We start from the raw sequence: 21,332 nt of genomic DNA, 5'->3' as shown, positions 1-21,332 counted from the left end.
AATCAAATTCCTCCTCATTATAATTCGCTTCCGATAGTGAAGAAAGTGACACAGAGGTTATAGAAAATGAAAAAATTTCGATTGACAAATTAGTCGGTATACTCGACACAGCAATTATAGGACTTGAACAGCGGAACTTTGTAACTGAACAAGAAATTATGTCTGTTTATAGAATTAAAGAGAAAGTATTATCACATAAAAGGAAGCAACTTAAACAACTTGCATTGAAAGAAATGTTTAATAAAGTAAACAAATTAATATTAAGCTTTTTTTTTTTTTTTTTTTTTTTTGTGAATTTTGATACCCTTTTGATCATAATTGTTCTTTATTTCATAAATCACGGTTTCATATTTTTAATTTTATAATTTCTGCATTCCATCTTACCAGATTTAAACTGATGATCTATAATTCGCAAAAATCGATAATCCGGAATCGCCGAAGTCCCGACGAGTCCGGATTAACGACTTTTGACTGTGTAATGTTTGTATAACTATTATTTCTTTGACTGTATTGATGATATCTTTGATTGCATCCGTGGAACACACACCTACTGTGAATCCATATTGTTTTTGGCTAATTTTACCGTTAGAGAACAGATAGTAATTTAATCTGTTAGTTATCAACTTATCGTATACTTTGCTCATTCTGGAAAGATACCTCGTCGTAGGAGTTCATTATAAAGTTCAGTTTGCAACATTGGATTAGCGTAAAATACTTCTAATATGATCTCTCTTGGAAGGTTATCCAAACCTGGAGCTTTACCAATGTTTAAAGATTTAATTGCATGTTCTACCTCCTGTCTAGTAAATGGGAGGTCTTTTTTAGCACCGTATCTGCATTTTAGTTGAGTTCTAATTAACGTGTGCTCCGGAGAATCTTCACTACGGTCATCTGCTGGAAAATGATGTTCCAGAAGAAGTTTTCTAGTCTCGTCAATTGTTTGAGTTTTGGTATTGCCTGGCTTTCATAACGCTTTGATTTGAAATGGTAAGGAAATACTTCCTTTTGGAATATCATAATGTATTCCAAAGGGTAATTTGGGATCAATATTTTCAAGATGATTTTTCCAGCATGTTCTTTTGGAATGCAATAATTCAGGTTTGTATTTTGCTAAGTCCTTTTTATAGATTTGCTTGTATTGGGCTCTTAGTTCTTCATCTTGAGTGCATCTCTGATTTTTCTTTTCAGTGAGTATTCTTTTCCGCATGATAGTTAAGTTTTGCGTCCACCATGGGACTCCTTTGTGCTGTGTGTTGAGAAATTTTCCTTTGGCTCTTATTGCATTTCATATATTTCTTGTATATTTTGTGTCCATGTTTTTATGAGTTCGTTTAAATCAACTGTATCTTTTATGTATTGCATTTTAATAGTTGAAAAGTAATTTCCAAGTTTTTCTTTTAACAATAGCCAGTCCAATTTTTCCAACTCATACTTTCGTCGTATAAGGGAGTCTGTAGTTTTATCACAGGAAATTTCACAGTACACATAACAATGGTCACTTAAAGAGAGGTCTTCTAAGACCCTGCAGTCTCGAATCGCATTTCCTCGACAGGCTGTTATGTTGATCCAGCTTTTACTTCGGGAGCAGTTATAGGTTGGAGGACCATTTGGGTCATTTTCAACAATGAATTGTCTCGAAACTAAGAATTCTCGGACCATTCTTCCTCTAGGGTCCTCAAATGGAGAACCCCATAGTTCACTCTTAGCATTAAGGTCGCTTAATATAATATTATCATGATTTTCTGATAAATGTCTCTCAACCAAGTCTAGAAGGGAAGCTAGATCTGTGAGATCAGTGAGTCACTGATAGTGATCTTTGTTGAATTTTCAGAGTTATAATGTTCAAAGTCGGAGTAGTAACAGTATTCAGCACCGTTAGATGGGGATTCACGACCATTATGGCCATCTTCGGAAGTCCCTCTGATGTTGAGATCACTTTAATTTGTATTGGGAAACCCGCTGGTTTATTATTTATGCAGTACGGTTCTTGTACAAAAACCGGATCATAGTCAAAAATATGAGTTTTCAGTTGTGCAGTTGCTACATAGGATCTGGCTAAATTTATTTGTACAGCTCTTATAAAATTGTTATGAATAGAATTATGCATAATTAATACGCTTTTTAAGTTCTTCTATTTTTAAAATACGACATGGACAATTTTTATCAAAGCTAGAATGTCCTTCATCATATTGCTGCTCGTTATTTGCATTTCTTTCTGCACAATTTATACACTTAAGAGTTTAGCTATCGCACTACTTATGGGAGTGGCCTACTTCACTGCAGTGGCCACAAGCCTCTTCCGTTTGACATTGCTTCGAGATATGCCAGAATTGGCAACACTTGAAACATTGAGTTGGTCTGAGATAGTCTTTTAGATTGAATCTTTCCCAATTAATGCAAACTTTTTTGATTTTTGTTGATTGCTTGAATATGTCTGGAGTGGTCTCGCACACCCAGTGATACTTATGTTTTTGTTTAATTGGAAATTTTACTTGTAATCCATCATCGTCAAGTCCTTCGTTTTGTGCCTTTAGAGCTTCCAGGAGCTCTTCTTAAGAAAGATATCCTTTGGTATATCGTAGATGATAATATTTGGAGAACGTCTGAGTGGTCTCACAATTTGGAGTTCCTCCTTTTATTCTGGAGTGGAACTAATTTCTTTTTCTTAAATTTCCAAGTCATTTTCTTTATTTGTTTCGATTAATAGTCCTCCTTTGGAAACCTGTTTAACTCTCTTAACTCCAATGTGGAGCTTCGAAGGATCAATGGATTTCAGTACTTTTTTCTTTAGCGATTCAGATTTATCCCCTTCCTTTATGGGGTAAAGGATAGTTACATACTGTTTTTCTGGTTTTTTCCTGGATCTAGATCGATCTCTGGTGGGGCGTTTTAACACGTCCGCATAAGAATCCTTTTCTTTTTCCTTAATTGTTATTGCTTGTATTTGGCCTTCTAGGTGGGCCATCTCCACACATTGTTCCGTTAATAAAATGAACGTTAGTCGGAACTGATGCCTAATATCTGAGGCCACATTTCTATTGAGTCCGCTGGCCTTAATTTTAAGAATCGTTTGAAGGTTGGCGACATAGGCCTGACCTTCTTTAAGAATGTCTTTTGAGTTCATGATTATTAAATTGATCACAAAAATTAATCAAATATTTACAGAGTTCAAATGCTAGGGTGGTTACTGACTTGGTACCCTAAGGTTCTCACCAAGTCAGCAAAGTAGTAGTCTCATATAGCTCAGGATTTTGACCCTCTTTGACGAGGGAGACCCCCGACCACGCCAAGGTACCCGAGCTCCTGGGAAAGCACAAGAAACAAAACTCAGAAAAATATGAATTCTAATCGCAAAATCACGATTTTATTCACTAATCATTCATAAATAATTGCATTTCTAATCGCTTTCCCTGGGGGGGGGTCATAGCTTACACAGCTTGGGGTCATTACAGAACAAATCATTGCTCGTAGGATTAACAGAATATAAATGTTGAGGTAAAATTTAATTAATTTAAAGTTTGCATGATTAGAGAGTATGAGCTTATTTTACAGTTTGGTTCAGAAAATCTAATCATGTGAGCAGTTTGGCTAACAAAGGCTAATTTCAAATGTAAATCTAAAAACTAGGCAAAAATAGTTTGGAGAATGTTAGGGGTCACTGCCTCCTTAACTTCTGCCTAACTTCAAGAACTCTACTCTTATGTAAGTCAATTCATTTTTATTTTGGTGTGAGGCAATGAAAGTAGAAGTGACAGCAAAGGTAACAATAATAAGAATATGAGTTAATAAGCATAAAACCAGGGATCTGCAGTTGAAAATATTTTTTCTAAACATTGGTTTACCATTTTTACTTCTTGTACGAAGTAAAAAGGAAGTATTGTAATCGCGAAAAGTTTCAAGCAGCATATTTCAACGAAAATATCCATTTTGAACGCTATCGAATGCAATTTAACGGTGTTTTTGTGTGACATCTGAACGTAAGGACGGAATAAAAGACTCTTTTCCTTCAAAAAAAATTATAAAACTGCTTTAGAAGGAATTCTGAAGAGAATTTTTCGTGGCATCTGTACGAACGTATGTACGTACGTATCTCGCATAGCTCAAAAACGATTAGCCTCAGAACATTGAAGTTTTGTATGACTGTTATAACATGTATATGTGCACCTCATATTTTGGTTGCAATCGGCTACACCAAACGTATATAAATATATTTATAATTATAATTATATCCACTTTGTTACCCGCCTCAGTGATCTCAGTTTCTTTACTTTTATATGTTTGTAAACTATACATTTTTTGCTTTAAAAATGATTGAATTATGTTGTTCTTATCTTCCGGTTAAAGTTTATATGCCTTTCGTAAATCTGCAAGCAATATTTGTACAAATATCAACAATTTAAAAGCTGTTTAAGTACGGGTAAGCCTAATCTTTAAATAACATGGCAGTTATATTTATTTACATTTGAAACAGCAGAATAGTAGATTTGCTGTCAATCTAGAGAGACTAAAGCTTCACAAAAACAAAGATAATGCCTTCATTTATTGCGAATTAAGTCATGCTTAATCCTTTCTGGAATTTTTTTTTGAGAAAATAAGTGTTTAAGATTTACTTCGTAAATTTAATATAGATATTGTGAGTTTTTATGTATTTTTGCCTTGTTGCGAAGTGAGAACTGAATTACTTGAATGAGAAATACTAAATTGTCTGTAAAAAAAAAAAAAAAAAACTGTTTCTTTTTTGTTTTATTTGCTTAATTTCTTTTATACATCATTCTAGCTTTAATATTCCGTACAAGGAAGTCATGTGGTGTACACATCAGATATTTATTTACTAAGTATAATGAAATGATTACGTACAAATCTATCATAAATCTCGTTCAGGTTTATAAGTACTTAGAATACAAAAACATTTCATGAAAGTAAAAGAAATAAATTCATTCAGTGAAATAACTTTGGAGAAAAAAACAATATAGTATAAATAAATATATTAGTGAATACTATAGCAAATTATAACTATATGCCTTGGAATGCAAACATTATTTATTAAAGAAAAATTAATCATTTTATTCACTGAAATGCAGAAATAACTAACTAAAGACCATATAAATTGATATGATTATTTATTAAAATGTAGGAATATTTTATTCCACCTCCTGTAACGCAAGCTGTTAAATAAAGTAGTTTATTTGTTAAAATAGAGAAATAATTTGCTAAGATGATATTGATTGATACACTAGTTAAAAGCAGAAATAATTTACCATAGCACCCTTAATGAAGGTGTAATTAAGGTGAAATAAATTAGTTTATTTACTGAAATAGAAAAATAGTTTATTAAGATAACGGATAAGAAATTCAGAGCTGTGTTGTATGCTTTAAAAGAGTGTTATTTTTAAGTAAAAACTTTTTCTGAATTATCAACATGAATGCACTAAATGTGACAATTATAAATAATATTAATTTAATTTCAGGTGTTTTTGAAAGTTACTGGAGCTGCTGGTACAGCTACAGATATTGAAGAAGAAAATACACATGATGGTACTGTATTGCACTTGTTTTCATGTTGTCCTTTTTTTTTTTTTTTTTTTTTTTTTGTAGCAGCTGTGTATTTATCTAGCTAATTGTCTGAATATATGAACAGTTTTATTCTTTTTCACTTTTAAAAAAGAAAGAGATGTATGTTTAATTTTGTTTGTAAGAAAATTTCCACTGTGTAAGATTTGCACTTTTATGAATTTCAGGTGAACTAGAAATTGATATGGAGAGGGAAAAAAATAAGTGGTTTAGTCTTAGGAATACACTCATGCATTTAAAACTGCACAGCATTGCCAGGTTTTTTGGCAAGGAAATAAGTGGTAAAAATGCACATGACAATAACTCGGAAGAAACAGGTAAATATCAACTGAATTTGTGTTTTATATTTTGGAAGCCTCCATAGTTGTAGAACTGCTTTTAAGATTAGAAGTTCGATATTTTGTTTGCTTTAGGTGCTTTTGTTTTTGAATAAAAATTTTCATGTAATTTTGCTTCTGTCTTCTTAGTCAAATATATTTGTCTTTGGTCTGTTAATATGTATTACTTTGATGATATGCACATTTATATACAGTTGAATTGAGATTTAACAGATCGTGAATCTAGTGATAAAATAGTTAGAGTTCATTTGTTGAGTTGATACTTTGGTAGAGACATCAAAAAATCATATATTTACATAAGTAAGAACGTAAATAAATGTAAGGTATTTTGTATGCATAATATAATAATAAAAAGTTTAAAAAATTATTCTGTTGAGTGAGTTTTTATTTAGAAAAAGAACCTACGGAAGTCTGCATTTTTTTTTTTTCAAAATTTCACCCCCAATGTTTCTTTATTAGTATATGAAATGTGTTAAGTATTTTGTCTTCTATTTTGTATGTCATTCGAATTTCTTTCAGTCTTTGAAAGAGCTTTTGCAAACATGTATTTCATGTTTCCTTTTCATTATTTCTTACCGGTAGCATGTACGAGTGTCGGAAAGTATGTACGTGAGGAAAAGAGGCTTCAAAGTACAAAGGCTAAACTAAAGTGTTTATTGAAAGTTATAGAAAAAAGCTTTAAATAAACAATGGAACATCTTTCCATTCGATTGACATCACATCTTCTCTCGTACTGAGTGCATGCATTTTAAGTGGTATGTCAGTAATTAATTTAGAGCTAGAATTAGCTGTTTCTTATAATTATGGGAAAACTGGTACGTCTAATTAGATTTCATCCTCCTTTTCAGTAGTAACTTTTCATCAGTTCTGGGAAATTAAAGCTGTTTTTTCTTAGAAAGTTTCCTGCAAAGGTATTTCTTCCATTTCTCTGTATACTTTGCTTTAATCAGTAAGAAACACCTTATTTGGTAGTATTGTTATCCCCAAAATAGGATTAACAAATATGTAATGTGAGGACTGGTGTGTTCTACTTTTTAGCAGTAATTTTTACACAGTTCCGTACAAAACAAAAGCTAGGTTTTTTTTTTTTTTTTCAAGTCTTCAATCCTTAATTGGCCGCACGAGTAGCCGAGTGATTAAAGACCACTGAATTCAAGCCCAGATAAAGGGGATTGATTTAAAGGATTTTTTCCATATGTAGTGTGAATATGACCCAGTTTTCCATAGAAAGTTCTCCATAAAAGCATCCCTCTCTCTAGACAGGTTCTCTACCTTTTTTCCCCCATCACCTCTTTCACCATTACTACAAGATCATTACCTCCTCCTTTTCAAAAGTTGAAAAATACATTGAGATTTAGATTATTTTCTAACGTGTTTTGTAAATTAAACCATAAAAGGCACAGAAAATGTTGGTAAATCACAGAACTTAAATAAAAGTAGTTATTTATATCCAAACAAATTTTTTTACAGATAAATAAAAGGCTTACCACTTTCCTCCCCTGAAACTATGGCATTCCCCTCATAGGGAGAATTCCTTCCTGGTCTTGAACCCCTGCCTTATTAGTTAGTTTATCCGTAGTAACAGTCCTAAGAGCGGCATAGCTAAACTATCCTAATAGTGGCATAGCTATAGATGGGCAAGCTTATGCAATGCCTAAGGGCCCACTATTTTTTTTTTATTTTTGAAAGTTAAAAAAATATTAATAAACTTATTTCATCTTTGGTATTTTATATGCACAGAGTTAAGTTTAGATTTTATGATTAATTATAAAAGAGTTTGATATCTTCTTTTGTAATAATATAAAAAGAAAATAGAAATAAAATTGAATGCCACAGCAGCCTGTCTTATTTGCCAATCTTTTCATGATCACTTGATTATACTTCATTTTTCAAATCTATAACATTTCCATAACTTTCAGTATTTGCTTACCTAATGGATTTTTATGTTTCATTTTTAAATTGCTGAATTACCCCTAACTATAACCATATATGTGCTCTGTATATAGTCAAAGCTTAATGTTACTCTTTAATTTAAAGAATTTTTCAATGTTTAACATATATATTGAATGCAAAAAACTTGCATCCTGTAATGCCTACCAGCACACACATGCTGATCACATGGGGTAAAAAGCAGACTTCTGTCTGCCTATTGTGAGAATACCTCCCAGTTGAGTTTGTGTCTGTCTCTTGGACAAAAATGGGCTCTGACCCATTTTTCATTAGGACATCTTGATAAATATATTAATAATTAAGACACAATAATATATTAATAATTAAGACACAATATATTAAACAATAATACATTAAACAATAATACATTAATAAACAATAATACATTAATTAAACAATAATACATTAATAATTAAGACACAATATATATTTAACAATAATATATTAATAATTAAGACACAATAAATATATTAATGTTTGTCATTTTTGCATAATACAGCAAGTCTTTCTCATTTTAATCTAACATTTTATTTTTACAAAATTTCATTGGTATTCGTTCATATGGAGACAAATATTTACCTACATAATCTAAGTACCTATAATCTAAAATAGTACAGGAAAAATTGTTTCACTCTTTAACACAAATTTGTAAGACAAGCCTTGGCTTCATGATCAGTATTTTGGTTTTATTCATTAGCTTATATGCAAATATATATTCGCATATTCAGAAGTTGTAGTTAATTTAACAGTTTGATTGGCGGAAAAAAAAAAAAAAAAAAGAAAAGAAAAGAAGAGAAAATTTAACAGTTTGATTGGCGCAAAAAAAAAAAAAAAAAAAAAAAAAAAACTTTTTACCCCTGTAGTTGATGTGATTTACTGTTTGCACCTAATAGACTGATTTGTAGTCCAGCACTGAATAAACGCCATCAATTTTTCCCCCTTTTTGGGCTATTTTTAAAATTGAGGCCTGGGGGTGGGGCGCAATGACTGGTGCATTGCGCAGCACCACCACAGGTCTAGGGTTGAATTCCTGGGCTGGGCAGGATTGACTCAACCTTTCATCTCTTGCACGGGTTGATAAAATTGTGCCAAATTTGCTTGGGGTCTAAACACTGGGGGGCCTGCAACTCATTTTGTCCAGGGTAGATGCTCATGCATCCCGGAACTCATTGTCAAGAAAGCAGATATAAGGTCATTGCAGGCTGGGACACAATATTCACCAAAGTTTTTCTGAATTTATACCAAGCCCGCTCCCTTCTAAAACAAAGTTAAAATAAATAAATAAAAAAAAACCCCATTAAATCTATGCTTTGTATATCAGGGTTCCGGTATTGAGAAAAGACTCATAAATCTCATATCATCTGTGCATTTTGTTCTTATTACTAAATCTGCAGTGGCTGTGATTTAAAATAAAATCTCAGTAAAATCACTGTCTTTTAATATTTCGAATCTATAAATGTGCATCTTATCAAATTAGTAGTGGAAACCATATTTATTTTTTGTTGTTTTTATGTTTGTCCTTTTAATGTTTGTTTACTTTTAGTGTTTGTTTGTAGCCTTCTATTCCTTTAAGCTGTATGGTTTCCATTGCTATAATCTTGCTGATTTACTAGAGAGCTTTTTGTCACTGTAGAGCATGTTGCACTAATGCGTTCATGTCATTTGCATTGTTGCAGCCGTAAGGGAAAGCCTCACTGGCGGAAGCGGTAAGTTCAATTTACATAGGACTGATATTTTCTGTTGCTCTACTTTGCATGATCACACTTGGTAGTGGATGTTTTCCCTCTTTCCTTTTTACTGGCATAACATTTACACTGTATGTCTTTCACAAGATCAGTATTTATGCTTTAATACTAACCTTCTAGAGCTGGGAACCTGTATTTACAAAATATTATTCTATATATTCTTTGTTTGGAGATAAAAAAAAAATGGTTTACTTACTTTTTTTTTTTTTTTTCATTTTCATCATATTCAGCTAATTAACTTTTCCTCTTATTTGAGGTATTTAAAAACATTCAATTATATTTGTTCATTTTTATCATATTCAGATTATTAATTGTTGTCAGAGCTATAATCATAGATGACAGTTTTGTTGTATATGTGATAAGAAATTAAATTATTATCAGTCAGTCTTTAAAGCTGACATATATTTTAAAGTATTTTTAGATTTCTGAATGTATGTTAATTTTTGTATTTTTAGTCATCTTAAGACTATCTTTCAAGACTTGGTGAAAATACCAAAAATATCACACTGACGTTTTGAATTTATTTCTATGTATGGGCTGCTGCATTGTTCTTATTAACTTACATAACACTTTAAACCTTAGATGTTAAGGATATAAATGTTTTCCTCTAAAATATATTCTAAATGGCATTTTAAATTACATCGTATAATTTTTTATACTTGTCAATATAGTTTGAGCTGCAAACATTATTTGAAATGACTATCATGAGAATTTTGCAATAACCTTATTTATAAATTTCAGGTTATATTTGTAAATATTTACTCCTAAGAATATGAGATAAATTGGCTAAAAAGTACAGAATTTTACTGCGTTCCCACATGTCATGTTAATGTAAAATTGCAAAGTCTAGTTTTTGTATATACCATTGTCTATGTCAAAAATCAAATCAAATAATTGTGCTGAAACTTTGAATAACAGATTGAATGCAACTTTCTTTTTCTCTGTCTTTGGGTATATTAACCGTTTTAAAATTTTATATAAAATGATTATCATTTTCAAAAAATAATGTACAGTGTCTCACAAAAGTGTTTGCATACTTTAAGAATTTGCAGAAAAAGCGCTGTAACCCGGAATTGAATTCGAATATAAAGCCCAATATTTTTCATATCATCTCCATGTAACTTTGAATCAAACCAAACTTTTTAGTTTTTAATACTGATGTATTTCTTTTTTCTAAAATTAAAAATGTAAGGAGGTGTGGATAAAGCATGCCACAGAAGTGATCGGACACGGAAATATTTTCGTAAAATTTCATATATCAAATTATCGTCTACCACGTTTTTTTTGTTATTATTATTGCATTTTAGTGATGTTTAAAAAATTGTTTTGCTTTATTTTTGCTTACTTACTTTGATGTATTTTAATTAATATTTAAAAACAGCTCATAGGCATAAGGAAGCATTGAAAATTGATTAAAAATTACATATATTGCTAAATCTGTCCCACTCTATGGTGCAGTGTGTGATAAAATGCTTTAAAGAAGAAAATCCAATCCAAAATAAAGTAAGAAGAGGTTGTACGGCAAAGAGGACTTGACTCAATATGATCAGAGATTTATACTAAGAAAATCTGAAAGAAATCCATGTTTGCATGTTTTAAAGATTTGTGCAGAATTTACCAAAAACTTTTCTACTTAATTTCACTTAAAATTGTTTGACAAGTACTCAGATCAGCTGGATTATATAGGTGCTCTGCTCGAAGAAAAATTTTTGGAAGTGCAAAAAATAAGGCTTTTCCTATTAAAATGAGTGATAAATAAGCCCGAAGCACATTAAAATCATGTTTTATTTGTAGATCAAAGAAAATTTAACATTTTTGATTTCGATGGTGGTATAATTCTATGGAGGGAAAAAAATGAAGAGCTTAATCCCAAGACCTTGGTTGGTACACTAAAGCATGGCAGTGGAGGTGTTCTTATGTGAGGGTGCTTTTCAACATCAGTGTTAAATTATTTAGTATTTATTGATAGCATGATGAACCATGCTCTTTATATAAATATTTTAAAAGTTTATTTCAAATTAGCCACCCGAAATTTGGATACTGAAAACAACTTTATTTTTATTAGGATAATGATTTTAAGCACTCAGTCCTCAATGTTTGCTTTTTGGGTGTCTATAATTATTCACAAGTTCCAAAAACACCAGCCCAGTCATCAGATTAAACCCACCAGAATACATCTGTAGAGAATTAGAGTATGAAGACACAATATTAAAACAAAAAGCAAACTAAAAACAGTAATGATGAAGGAACATTGATACAGATATTGTATCCAAAAAATACAAGATATTCCCCCCCAAAAAAAACTGAACTCTATGCCAGATGTTTGAAAGCTGTCAATACTGCAGTATATACTACAAAATACTAACTGACAGAAATACTACAATATTTACTAATATGTGCAGATTTCTTTAAAGCCTATGAAGGCTTTTGTGAGGTAACTTTTCTGTTACTTTTTTATTATTGATTTTCCAAAAATAAAATTTTAATATGTTTATAAAATAATTAATGTAGTTTTGCTAAGAGAGATTTATAGATATTAAAAAATTTTCATTTTAAAATATTACCGTATTTGATGGCATATAAGATGCACTTTTTTTCCTAAATTTGGTCTCAAAAAAGTTACTTGCGTCTTATACATGAAGGACACAGGTTAACTTTCAATACTGAATGCTATTTTTGCATGGATAAAGATCTGGACACACATAACTTTTTCTACATCTACATGTGTGTGGCCTTCTAAATAAGGGTGCGTCTCATATGCCAGTGCATCTTATATGCCGTCAAATACGGTAATTTTTATTAATGAATGAAGCAATATTTCACTGAAACTCATAAGTGTCTGAACACGTTTGTGAGCCACTATAGTTCTTAATATTTTGATATTTTTCTTTGTACAGTATTCTACGTTTAAAAAAATAATGTGAAAACAAAATGCTGGAAATCTTAAAGTTATAATTCTTTTACTGCATTTTAATTTCATTTATGAGTTTAATTTTTGATTGGCAGCAGTAGATATGGAAAGGTGGAAATCTTCTCAGGTGTTAAACCATTATAATTTGAAGTCTTAGGAAAATAAAATGAGTGTTCATCAGCAAAGAAGGAAGTATTACTTAAAATAGACAAAACACAATTTTATATTGGCTTTTAGATCTGAATAAATTTCTAAGCTTATTCTTTTGTCTAATTTAGTCTGCTCTTTTGCTAATTTAAAATTTAAAAATGATATGGGAAAGGAAACCTGAATGTATAACTTGATTTTAGTGGTTATATAAATGCAGTTGCAACTGTTAAATTTTTAAATACTTTTATAAAATTTAGATAAATTATTGTTTTTGAATTACTTTCAAATTAGGTATTCTTAGGTAAACATACAAGAGATACTGATTTATTTATAAAATAATATATGTTTATTGCTATTTATTTCCAGTACTGTTGTGTGAAAAATATGTATCTAATCAAATGTTAATCATGCTGAAATCTCAAATTTGAATGCAAAATCTAAGAAAAATAAAATGAAATGTTCATCAGCAAAGAAGGAAGTATTACTTAAAATAGACAAAACACAATTTTATATTGGCTTTTAGACTCTGAATAAATTTCTAAGCTTATTCTTTTGTTTAATTTAGTCTGCTCTTTTGCTAATTTAAAATTTTACACTGGCATGTATGTTTTCCAGTCTCATTAAAACAAATGTTAATGAAATTCTTTCCTGCATTGCCTGTATTCTTTTCATTTGATATTCACTGAAGAATTACAGTCAAAAGTCGTTAATCCGGACTCGTTGGGACTTCGGCGATTCCGGATTATCGATTTTTCCGGATTATAGATCATCACTTTAAATCTCGTAAGATGGCATGCAGAAATTCTAAAATTAAAAATACGAGGGCCATCCAGGAAGTAGATTACGTTTCCGTCTGTGTCCGCTAGGGGCGGGGCTAGCGCGGCCATCTTGGGGTCAGAGCGTTGCACAGCTGAGTCTGCATCTAGCCGTGCTAGTGAGAGGTTCGTGCTGTGCTCCGTTCAGATACTGTGACGGTTTGAAATGTCTGCGTTAATTGAAAATCCCGCGAGCTGCGAGGTGCGCTCAGTAATAAGGTTTCTGACTGCAAAAAACTGTAAACCGATAGAAATCTATCGGCAGCTTCGTGAAGTGTATGGGGACAACATTATCACTGAAGGTGGAGTGCATCAGTGGGTCATAAGATTTCAAAATGGCCGAACCAATGTTCACGACGAAGATCGAAGTGGGAGACCCAGCATAGTGACCGCCGAACTTCTCGAAAAAGTCGATGCTAAAGTCCGTGAAAATCGAAATTTCACAATAACGGAACTTTCTTTGAGTTTTCCACAAATTTCGCGAAGTTTGTTGCACGAAATCATCAGCGAAAAGCTTGGTTACCACAAGTTTTGTGCAAGATGGATTCCAAAAATCTTGACAGAGGACCACAAAAATCAGCGAATGGCTGCAGCGTTGAACTTTTTGGACGCTTACCATAAGGATGGTGACTCTTTACTCGATCGCATCGTTACTGGTGACGAAACATGGGTGAAACATGTGAACTATGAAACGAAATTGCAATCAATGCAGTGGGGGCACACAAGTTCTCCCCAAAAACCCAAGAAATGCATGCAAACAATGTCGGCAAGGAAGATGATGGCGACTGTTTTTTGGGACAGAAAAGGTGTAATTTTGGTGGACTTCCTGGAAAGAGGCACTACAATAAACTCTCAAAGGTATTGCCAAACTCTCCAAAAACTCAGAAGAGCAATTCAAAACAAGCGCAGAGGAATGTTGAGCTCTAAGATCTTGTTGATTCACGACAACGCCCGGCCCCACACGGCAAATGTCACTCGTAAAGTTCTTGAATCTTTTAAGTGGGAGTTGTTTCCTCATCCGCCGTACAGTCCCGACCTGGCACCGAGCGACTTCCACCTATTCCCAGCAATGAAGAAGTGGCTGGCTATGCAGCGTTTTGATGACGACGCACAGCTGCAAGAAGAGGTAACGAAGTGGTTGAAGGCGCAGGCGGCCGAATTTTTCGACGAAGGAATTTCCAAGCTCGTACATCGCTACGATAAATGCCTTAATTTGTATGGTGACTATGTAGAAAACTAGTATTTGAGTGTGGCTTTCATCTGTATATAATAAAATTTGTTTCCTATACTTTGTTTATTTTTTTATTCCAAAACGTAATCTACTTTCTGGATAGCCCTCGTATGAAACCGTAATTTATGAAATAAAGAACAATTATGATCTAAAGAGTATCAAAATTTAGAAAAAAAAAAAAAAGCCTAATATTTATTTGTTTACTTTATTAAACATTTCTTTCAATGTAAGTTGTTTCGTTTTATGAGATAATACTTTCTCTTTAATTCTATAAACAGACATAATTTCTTGTTCAGTTACAGAGTTCCGCTGTTCAAGTCCCGTAATTGCTGCGCCGAGAATACCGACTAACTTGTCAATCGAAATTTTTTCGTTTTCACTAACCTCTCTGTCACCTTCTTCATGTCTTTATCCATTTTTTTGCGGCAATTCCACTTTTTGTTTGATGGACATCGAAACATACTTTCATTTTGTAGATCCTTTGGGAGCTCCAGTATTGGAAATTCTATTTGACATAATCGAAAGTTCAAGTTTACTTTTATAAAATCGCTCTTACAGTCTGCAAAAAATAATAAGCCGGAAATAATTCGAAGATTAAGGAACAACGCAATCATCAACATTAACTGAAATAGATAATTTTAGCTTACACCATCCGTTATACATAAAACGTGCACGCAAAAACGTATTGTGCGCTTGCGCACACACATATGCGCAGTCGTAAAGGTCTTATGCACACGCGTAAACGCCTATGCCCATGTGTCAACTCGGCACATGCGCAGAAAGTTTTTAGCTTTGAGGTCCGGATTATAGATCATTCCGGATTATGGGTGTCCGAATTAACGACTTTTGACTGTATAATTATGTACTATTAAGCATAGCAATGATTAGAAACTGAATATCTTTTAATTTAAAGCCAAATACTTTTAAACTTTCAGAGGTGTATACATAATATTTTATTTGTTTCTTTAAGAAAACTTTGCAAGTACTTATTATTTATGTAATTTTATCTTGCAAGCTAGCAGCATTAGATCTGATGTTCAATTAACAAATCTACATCTGTTAATTTTTTCATCCTTTTTGTCATATGTAACATTTGTCATATGTAGGTGCTGAATTTTTAGATTTTAGGTGAACTACGAAAATTTATTTTTAGATTAAAGTAAGAATAATGATAAAGACAGCCTTACAGCAGCCTTAGAGCTTTATTCTAAATCTATATCAATCTAAGGTTGCTTTTTTTTTATCTAATTTTAAATAACATTTCCTTCTTTTTGACATCACTTATTGCTTTATTAATGAAAACTTCAGAAATCTTATTATTGATATATTTTATTATTAAAAAATGCAAAGGAAATGAATATTTTCAGAAACACTCACAGAAGACATAAAAATTTATTAATTTTATTCAGCACCTAGTATTATAAAATTAATAGGACATGCTTGAATAGCTATGCTGAAGTTCAGTGCTTTTTTCTTTTACAAAGTCATTATTCTACTTTTTGAGTAGAAAAGCAGAGTGATGCTTATGAAAAAAAATCAAGAAAATGTAATATTAACCATTATTTTAAAATCTTGTTATAAAATGAGAACTCTTAGGTGGGGAATTTATGTATTCTATATAATCAAGTTTTTGTAAATATTTCTTGGAACATTTTTGTTTACTTATTTGCAGAGACAAAGTTTTTAAAATTGCATTCAGACCTTTTTAGCATTTAAGGAAAGATATTTAACCGAGACAGTTTTCCCTAAACATTAATTGATATGGTTTTAAAATTCACTCATCACTGAAGCAGAAATATTGCTATCACACTCTTTCTTAGACATTCTCTTGAATTGTCAAATGCATGTTGCTGAATTGTCTTTAATAATCTTCATTGTGTTATGCTCTTAATTGCATAATCAGAAATTATGATCTGTTTCCATAGGCTGACAATTTGAAAACATCACCTTGTTTATCCTTACACTTTTTTGTTCTCATTTTAAATATTTAGTGTACTTTTATATCTGATATATATTAATTTGAAGCTTTCATGTCTGCTTAATTTCTGTTGTTTATTTATAAGTTTTAATTTTTCTTAATGACTAATATATTTATGACTTATTGCTTCTGTGATCGTATAGTCTGTTCATCTGTTACCCTACCATTGTCTTGTATTGTTATATCCTTGCATGAATTAAGTATTTCTATTTTATTCTGTGGTTGAATCATGTTAAGTAAAAGAGATCAGATTAAGATTACATTTTAAACGCATCATTAGTTATTAAAGATTATAATTCATTATTAATAAAGGTGTATACATATTATAGTGGTGATAATTACTATGATGTATACAGTCAAAAGTCGTTAATCCGGACTCGTCGGGACTTCGGCGATTCCGGATTATCGATTTTTCCGGATTATAGATCATCAGTTTAAATTTCGTAAGATGGCATGCAGAAATTCTAAAATTAAAAATATGAAACCGTAATTTATGAAATAAAGAACAATTATAATCTAAAGGGTATCAAAATTTACAAAAAAAAAAAAAAAAAAAAAAAAAACTTCATATTTATTTGTTTACTTTATTAAACATTTCTTTCAATGTAAGTTGTTTCGTTTTATGTGATAATACTTTCTCTTTAATTCTATAAACAGACATAATTTCTTGTTCAGTTACAAAGTTCCGCTGTTCAAGTGCCGTTAATTGCTGTGCCGAGAATACCGACTAACTTGTCAATCGAAATTTTTTCGTTTTCACTAACCTCTCTGTCACATTCTTCATGTCTTTGTCCATTTTTTCGGCAATTCCACTTTTTGTTTGTTGGACATCGAAACCTACTTTCGTTTTGGAAGTTCCAGCATCGGAAATTCTATTTGACATAATCGAAAGTTCAAGTTTACTTTTATAAAATTGCTCTTACAGTCTGCAAAAAATAATAAGCGCAATCCAATTCGAAGATTAAGGAACAACGCAATCATTAACATTAACTGAAATAGATAATTAGATAATTTTAGCTTACACCGTCCGTTATACATTAAACGCGCAGGCGAAAATGTATTCTGCACTTGCGCACACGCATATGCGCAGTAGTCAAGGTCTTACGCGCACGCGTAAAACGACTGTGCGCATGTGCCAACGCAGCGCATGCGCAGAAAGTTTTTAGCTTTGCGGTCCGGATTATGGGTGTCCAAATTAACGACTTTTGACTGTACATATGTGTGATATATCTCACACAGTTTCATATATGTTTAAATGTTTTGAACTTTGATTAAATAATTGAATATTTTTCTTGCTTTAGGATGTGATAATGTTCAACATGTAGACTTGCCACCACTGCCAGAGTTATCTGAAAGACGTATATCAGGTGCCAAACTCATACAGCGCCAAATGGTAGCCTTCCATCTTCGAAGGTTCCATCATTCAAGGAGAAATCTGAAAGGTTTATTTTGTGAGGTAAAAAGGGGGATTTTTTTCATTACTCATTTTAAATTTATGTTTTTGCCAGTCATGTATTTTCTGTGAGTTTGTATGCTGAGCATAAATGAGATGATTAATTTTTTTTATTTCCTCAATAAGTATTTGCACACATTTCTTCCCTTCCATGAAATGCTAAGAAGATACACGGTGAAACCTCATTTAACAAATTTAATTTGCACCTGAAGACCTTCATCAAATGAAATGTTCATAAATCAAAACAGGTTTTCCTAAAAGAATTAATGTAAAATGGGTTAAATTTTCCTGGACTGCAGATGATTGTTTTTTTAAACTTTACAACATTATTTTTGTGCTGAAGTTCATAATCCAAACTCAATGGGAATTAGTAAATATAAAACAAGCAAAAAAATTATACAGAATATTAAACAAATAAAATAAATGAAAATGTAATTTTATTGTACTTGTGTATAGGAAAGTAGGAAAGTGGTTGGCATAAATGCAAAATAATGAGAAACATGATATTGTTTGGATGGAGATTCTCTTCCTAAAAAATATTGGGTAACTGTCTTTCTTAGACATCATCTTTTATCTTTTCTTTGTTTATAAATGCTTTTGAACTTTGCTGGAAACTTACTAGGCCTTATTTTCGTTTAATATGCCCAGTGTGATTTCTTGTTGCTTATATTTTAAAATGTTTCTAAGTTGGAGACACTGCATTTTTATTGAAAATGCATATGCTGTGTCATATATGTTGACGTGTCAAACATAGATATATTACTGTTTATTTATGAGATTAAATTAGAATACTTAAGAACATTTTGGGAAATTGCATATACTAAATCATTACTTAACAGTTGACTATAACAGCTAAAAGAAAACGTTTTAGCAAATACATGCACTAAATCATTACTTAGCAGTTGCTTTTAGAAAACTTAGCAAAATTACATACCTTGATGGTTCATTTAAATCTTTAAGATTACTGATTAAACTGATATTTTAGAATTCTAAACAGTTCATTAAATTCCATTAATTAGTCCATAAATAGTGGTTTATTAAATTGTCCATAAAGTATAATTTATGGCATCAATAAGTTCTTCCTAATTCCTCTCTATATCGAAGAGATTTATTGTATTTCTGCTTGATCCTCTTAACACTGTCTCAGTTGACACATTTTCTGGAATTTGAGAATGTTTAGTAGAATCAGTTTCCTATTCCATAGGTGGATTCTGCTTGTCATCAAGAATAGGTTGATTCTGTGTTGAATGGCCAAGTCCAAAAAAATTCTTTTGCTGTTCTGTTCCACATTGTAGTTTTACACATAGAGTTGTCTTTACGAATGTGATATCGGTTTCTCCTGTACACAATTCCATCATTCACTTTTATGACATAAGATCTTGGTTGAGGAGCTATCTTCATGATTACACCCTGTTTCAAAGGTTCTTTAATTTTCTCTTTGAACCACGCTTTATCATTTTCATGAAGTTTTGTAAGCAGGGTTGCATGCTTATGGGCATATTTCTTTTGCATCATCTGCCTGCTTTCTAAAGCCTTGCTTGCACCTTTTATTTAAAATTTTGGTTGTATTGTTTTAGGATGTTAAGGCAGGAAAGATCTGTCTTCTTCCCATTAATAATTCAGCCGGGAATGTCAAATCTTTTGGAAGTTGAAGCAAAACAATATATAAGTCTCTTCCTTCTTTCGCAGCTTTGTTCAGAGACTTGAGAATTTGAACAGATCTTTCAGTTTTCCCATTGGTCTAGGAAAAATGTCATGATGTGATGTTATGCATAACACCCCATTCTTCAAGAAATTTTTGCAGTGCTTAAGAACTGAATGTTGGTCCACCATCAGTGATGAACTTCTCTGATATTCCATGTGTTGCAAAAATGGACTTCATAACTGGGGTTACAACTTTGAGCTAATATATTTTTAAGTGGTTTCAGCTCTACGTATTTTGAAAAGTAGTTTATCATTAACAAATGTTGTCCCTTCAGGTAAACGAAATCACAGGCATCTTTTTGCCAGGGTCTTTTTGGTAGATCACAGTCTAAAAGAACTTCTCTCTGCTTAGCCTGTTGATATTTCTGACATACCTCACACTTAGAAACCTATTCTTCCACATCTTTGTTGATGTTAGTCCAGTAAAAATACTTTGTAGCTTTACTAGAAACTCTACCTTTGTGAGACACATGCGGTTTTTTTCATAATTTCTTCCCTAAGATGCTGGCACAGCTAATCTTTGTCCTCGGCAAATTATTCTATCTTTTGTCACATAAAGCTCTTCCTTGCAATGCCAGTAAGGTTTTGCTGCTGGCCTTATTTTGCTTCTTTCTAGCCATCCATTTTTTATTTGAAATAACACATCTTGCAATTCAGGGTCCTTTTCTGTCATTTTTACGATTTCCTGCCATTTTGGTGTAGAGGCTTGTGTTATAATAGACTTAACATTAACAGTAGGTTCTTGGCTAACGGTATCATCAAAACAGTTGATTGTGCTCTGGACAGGGCATCAGCTATTGGCAATTCTTTTCCTGGGACATATTTCAATTTCAGAATCATACCTGCTCAGATTGAGGACAATGCATTGAAGAAGAGGTGAGATTGTATCATAAGGTTTCTTATAAAGGCCTAGTAATGGGTTTGTGATCAGTTTGTACTGTTATATGTCTTCCATACCTGTAGTAGTTGAAATGTTCTAACTCATATACAACTGCTAAGAGTTCTTTTTCAATCTGTGCATACATTTGCTGTATTTCTGACAATTATGCTGATCTAAAAGCCACTGGTTGATTATTTTGTAAGAGAACTGCTCCAATTCCATATTTACTGCTGTGTACTGACACGGTTACAGGTTTGTTTTCATTAAAATACTATGCACGATCATTTGTTTTAGGTGCTCATAGTCTCTGGATGTTTCCATCACATAACCATTCGCTGTCTTTTCTCAAAAGTTCCCTTAATGAATGAGTTAGACTTGATAATTAAGGTGTAAATTTCGCTAAGTATGTTACCATTTCTAGAAATCATTGCAACTCTTCTCGGTCTTTTGGTTCTGCAAACTTTTCAATCTCTTTGATCTTCTTTGGATCAGGTGTGATGCCTTTATCAGACAGTACATGTCCTAAATAAGTCATAGAAGTTTGAGACAGCTGCATTTTCTCAGTGTTAAATTTTAGATTAAGACTTCTGGCTATCATAAATGTCT

General features: G+C 32.0%; 1 protein-coding gene across 3 annotated transcripts in view; it reads left to right on the top strand.

Moving 5' to 3' along the window:
- Positions 1-21,332, top strand: part of LOC118196520 (phospholipid-transporting ATPase ABCA1-like) — a 416,944-nt gene that overhangs the window by 248,282 nt on the left and 147,330 nt on the right. For 2 of the 3 annotated variants that reach the window (XM_085823879.1, XM_085823880.1), the window contains exons 27-30: positions 5,469-5,535; positions 5,739-5,888; positions 9,536-9,565; positions 17,991-18,145. In XM_085823879.1, the coding sequence (XP_085680005.1) occupies positions 5,469-5,535; positions 5,739-5,888; positions 9,536-9,565; positions 17,991-18,145 (402 nt within the window). The remainder of the gene's footprint in view (positions 1-5,468; positions 5,536-5,738; positions 5,889-9,535; positions 9,566-17,990; positions 18,146-21,332) is intronic. The other variant, XM_085823882.1, reaches the window with a different exon arrangement.

Source organism: Stegodyphus dumicola, chromosome 9 (genome assembly GCF_044657685.1).
Source record: "Stegodyphus dumicola isolate Sdum_Otavi_A_Nest chromosome 9, ASM4465768v1".
Taxonomy (NCBI): Eukaryota; Metazoa; Arthropoda; class Arachnida; order Araneae; family Eresidae; genus Stegodyphus; species Stegodyphus dumicola.
This window is presented reverse-complemented; position numbering and strand designations above follow the sequence as displayed.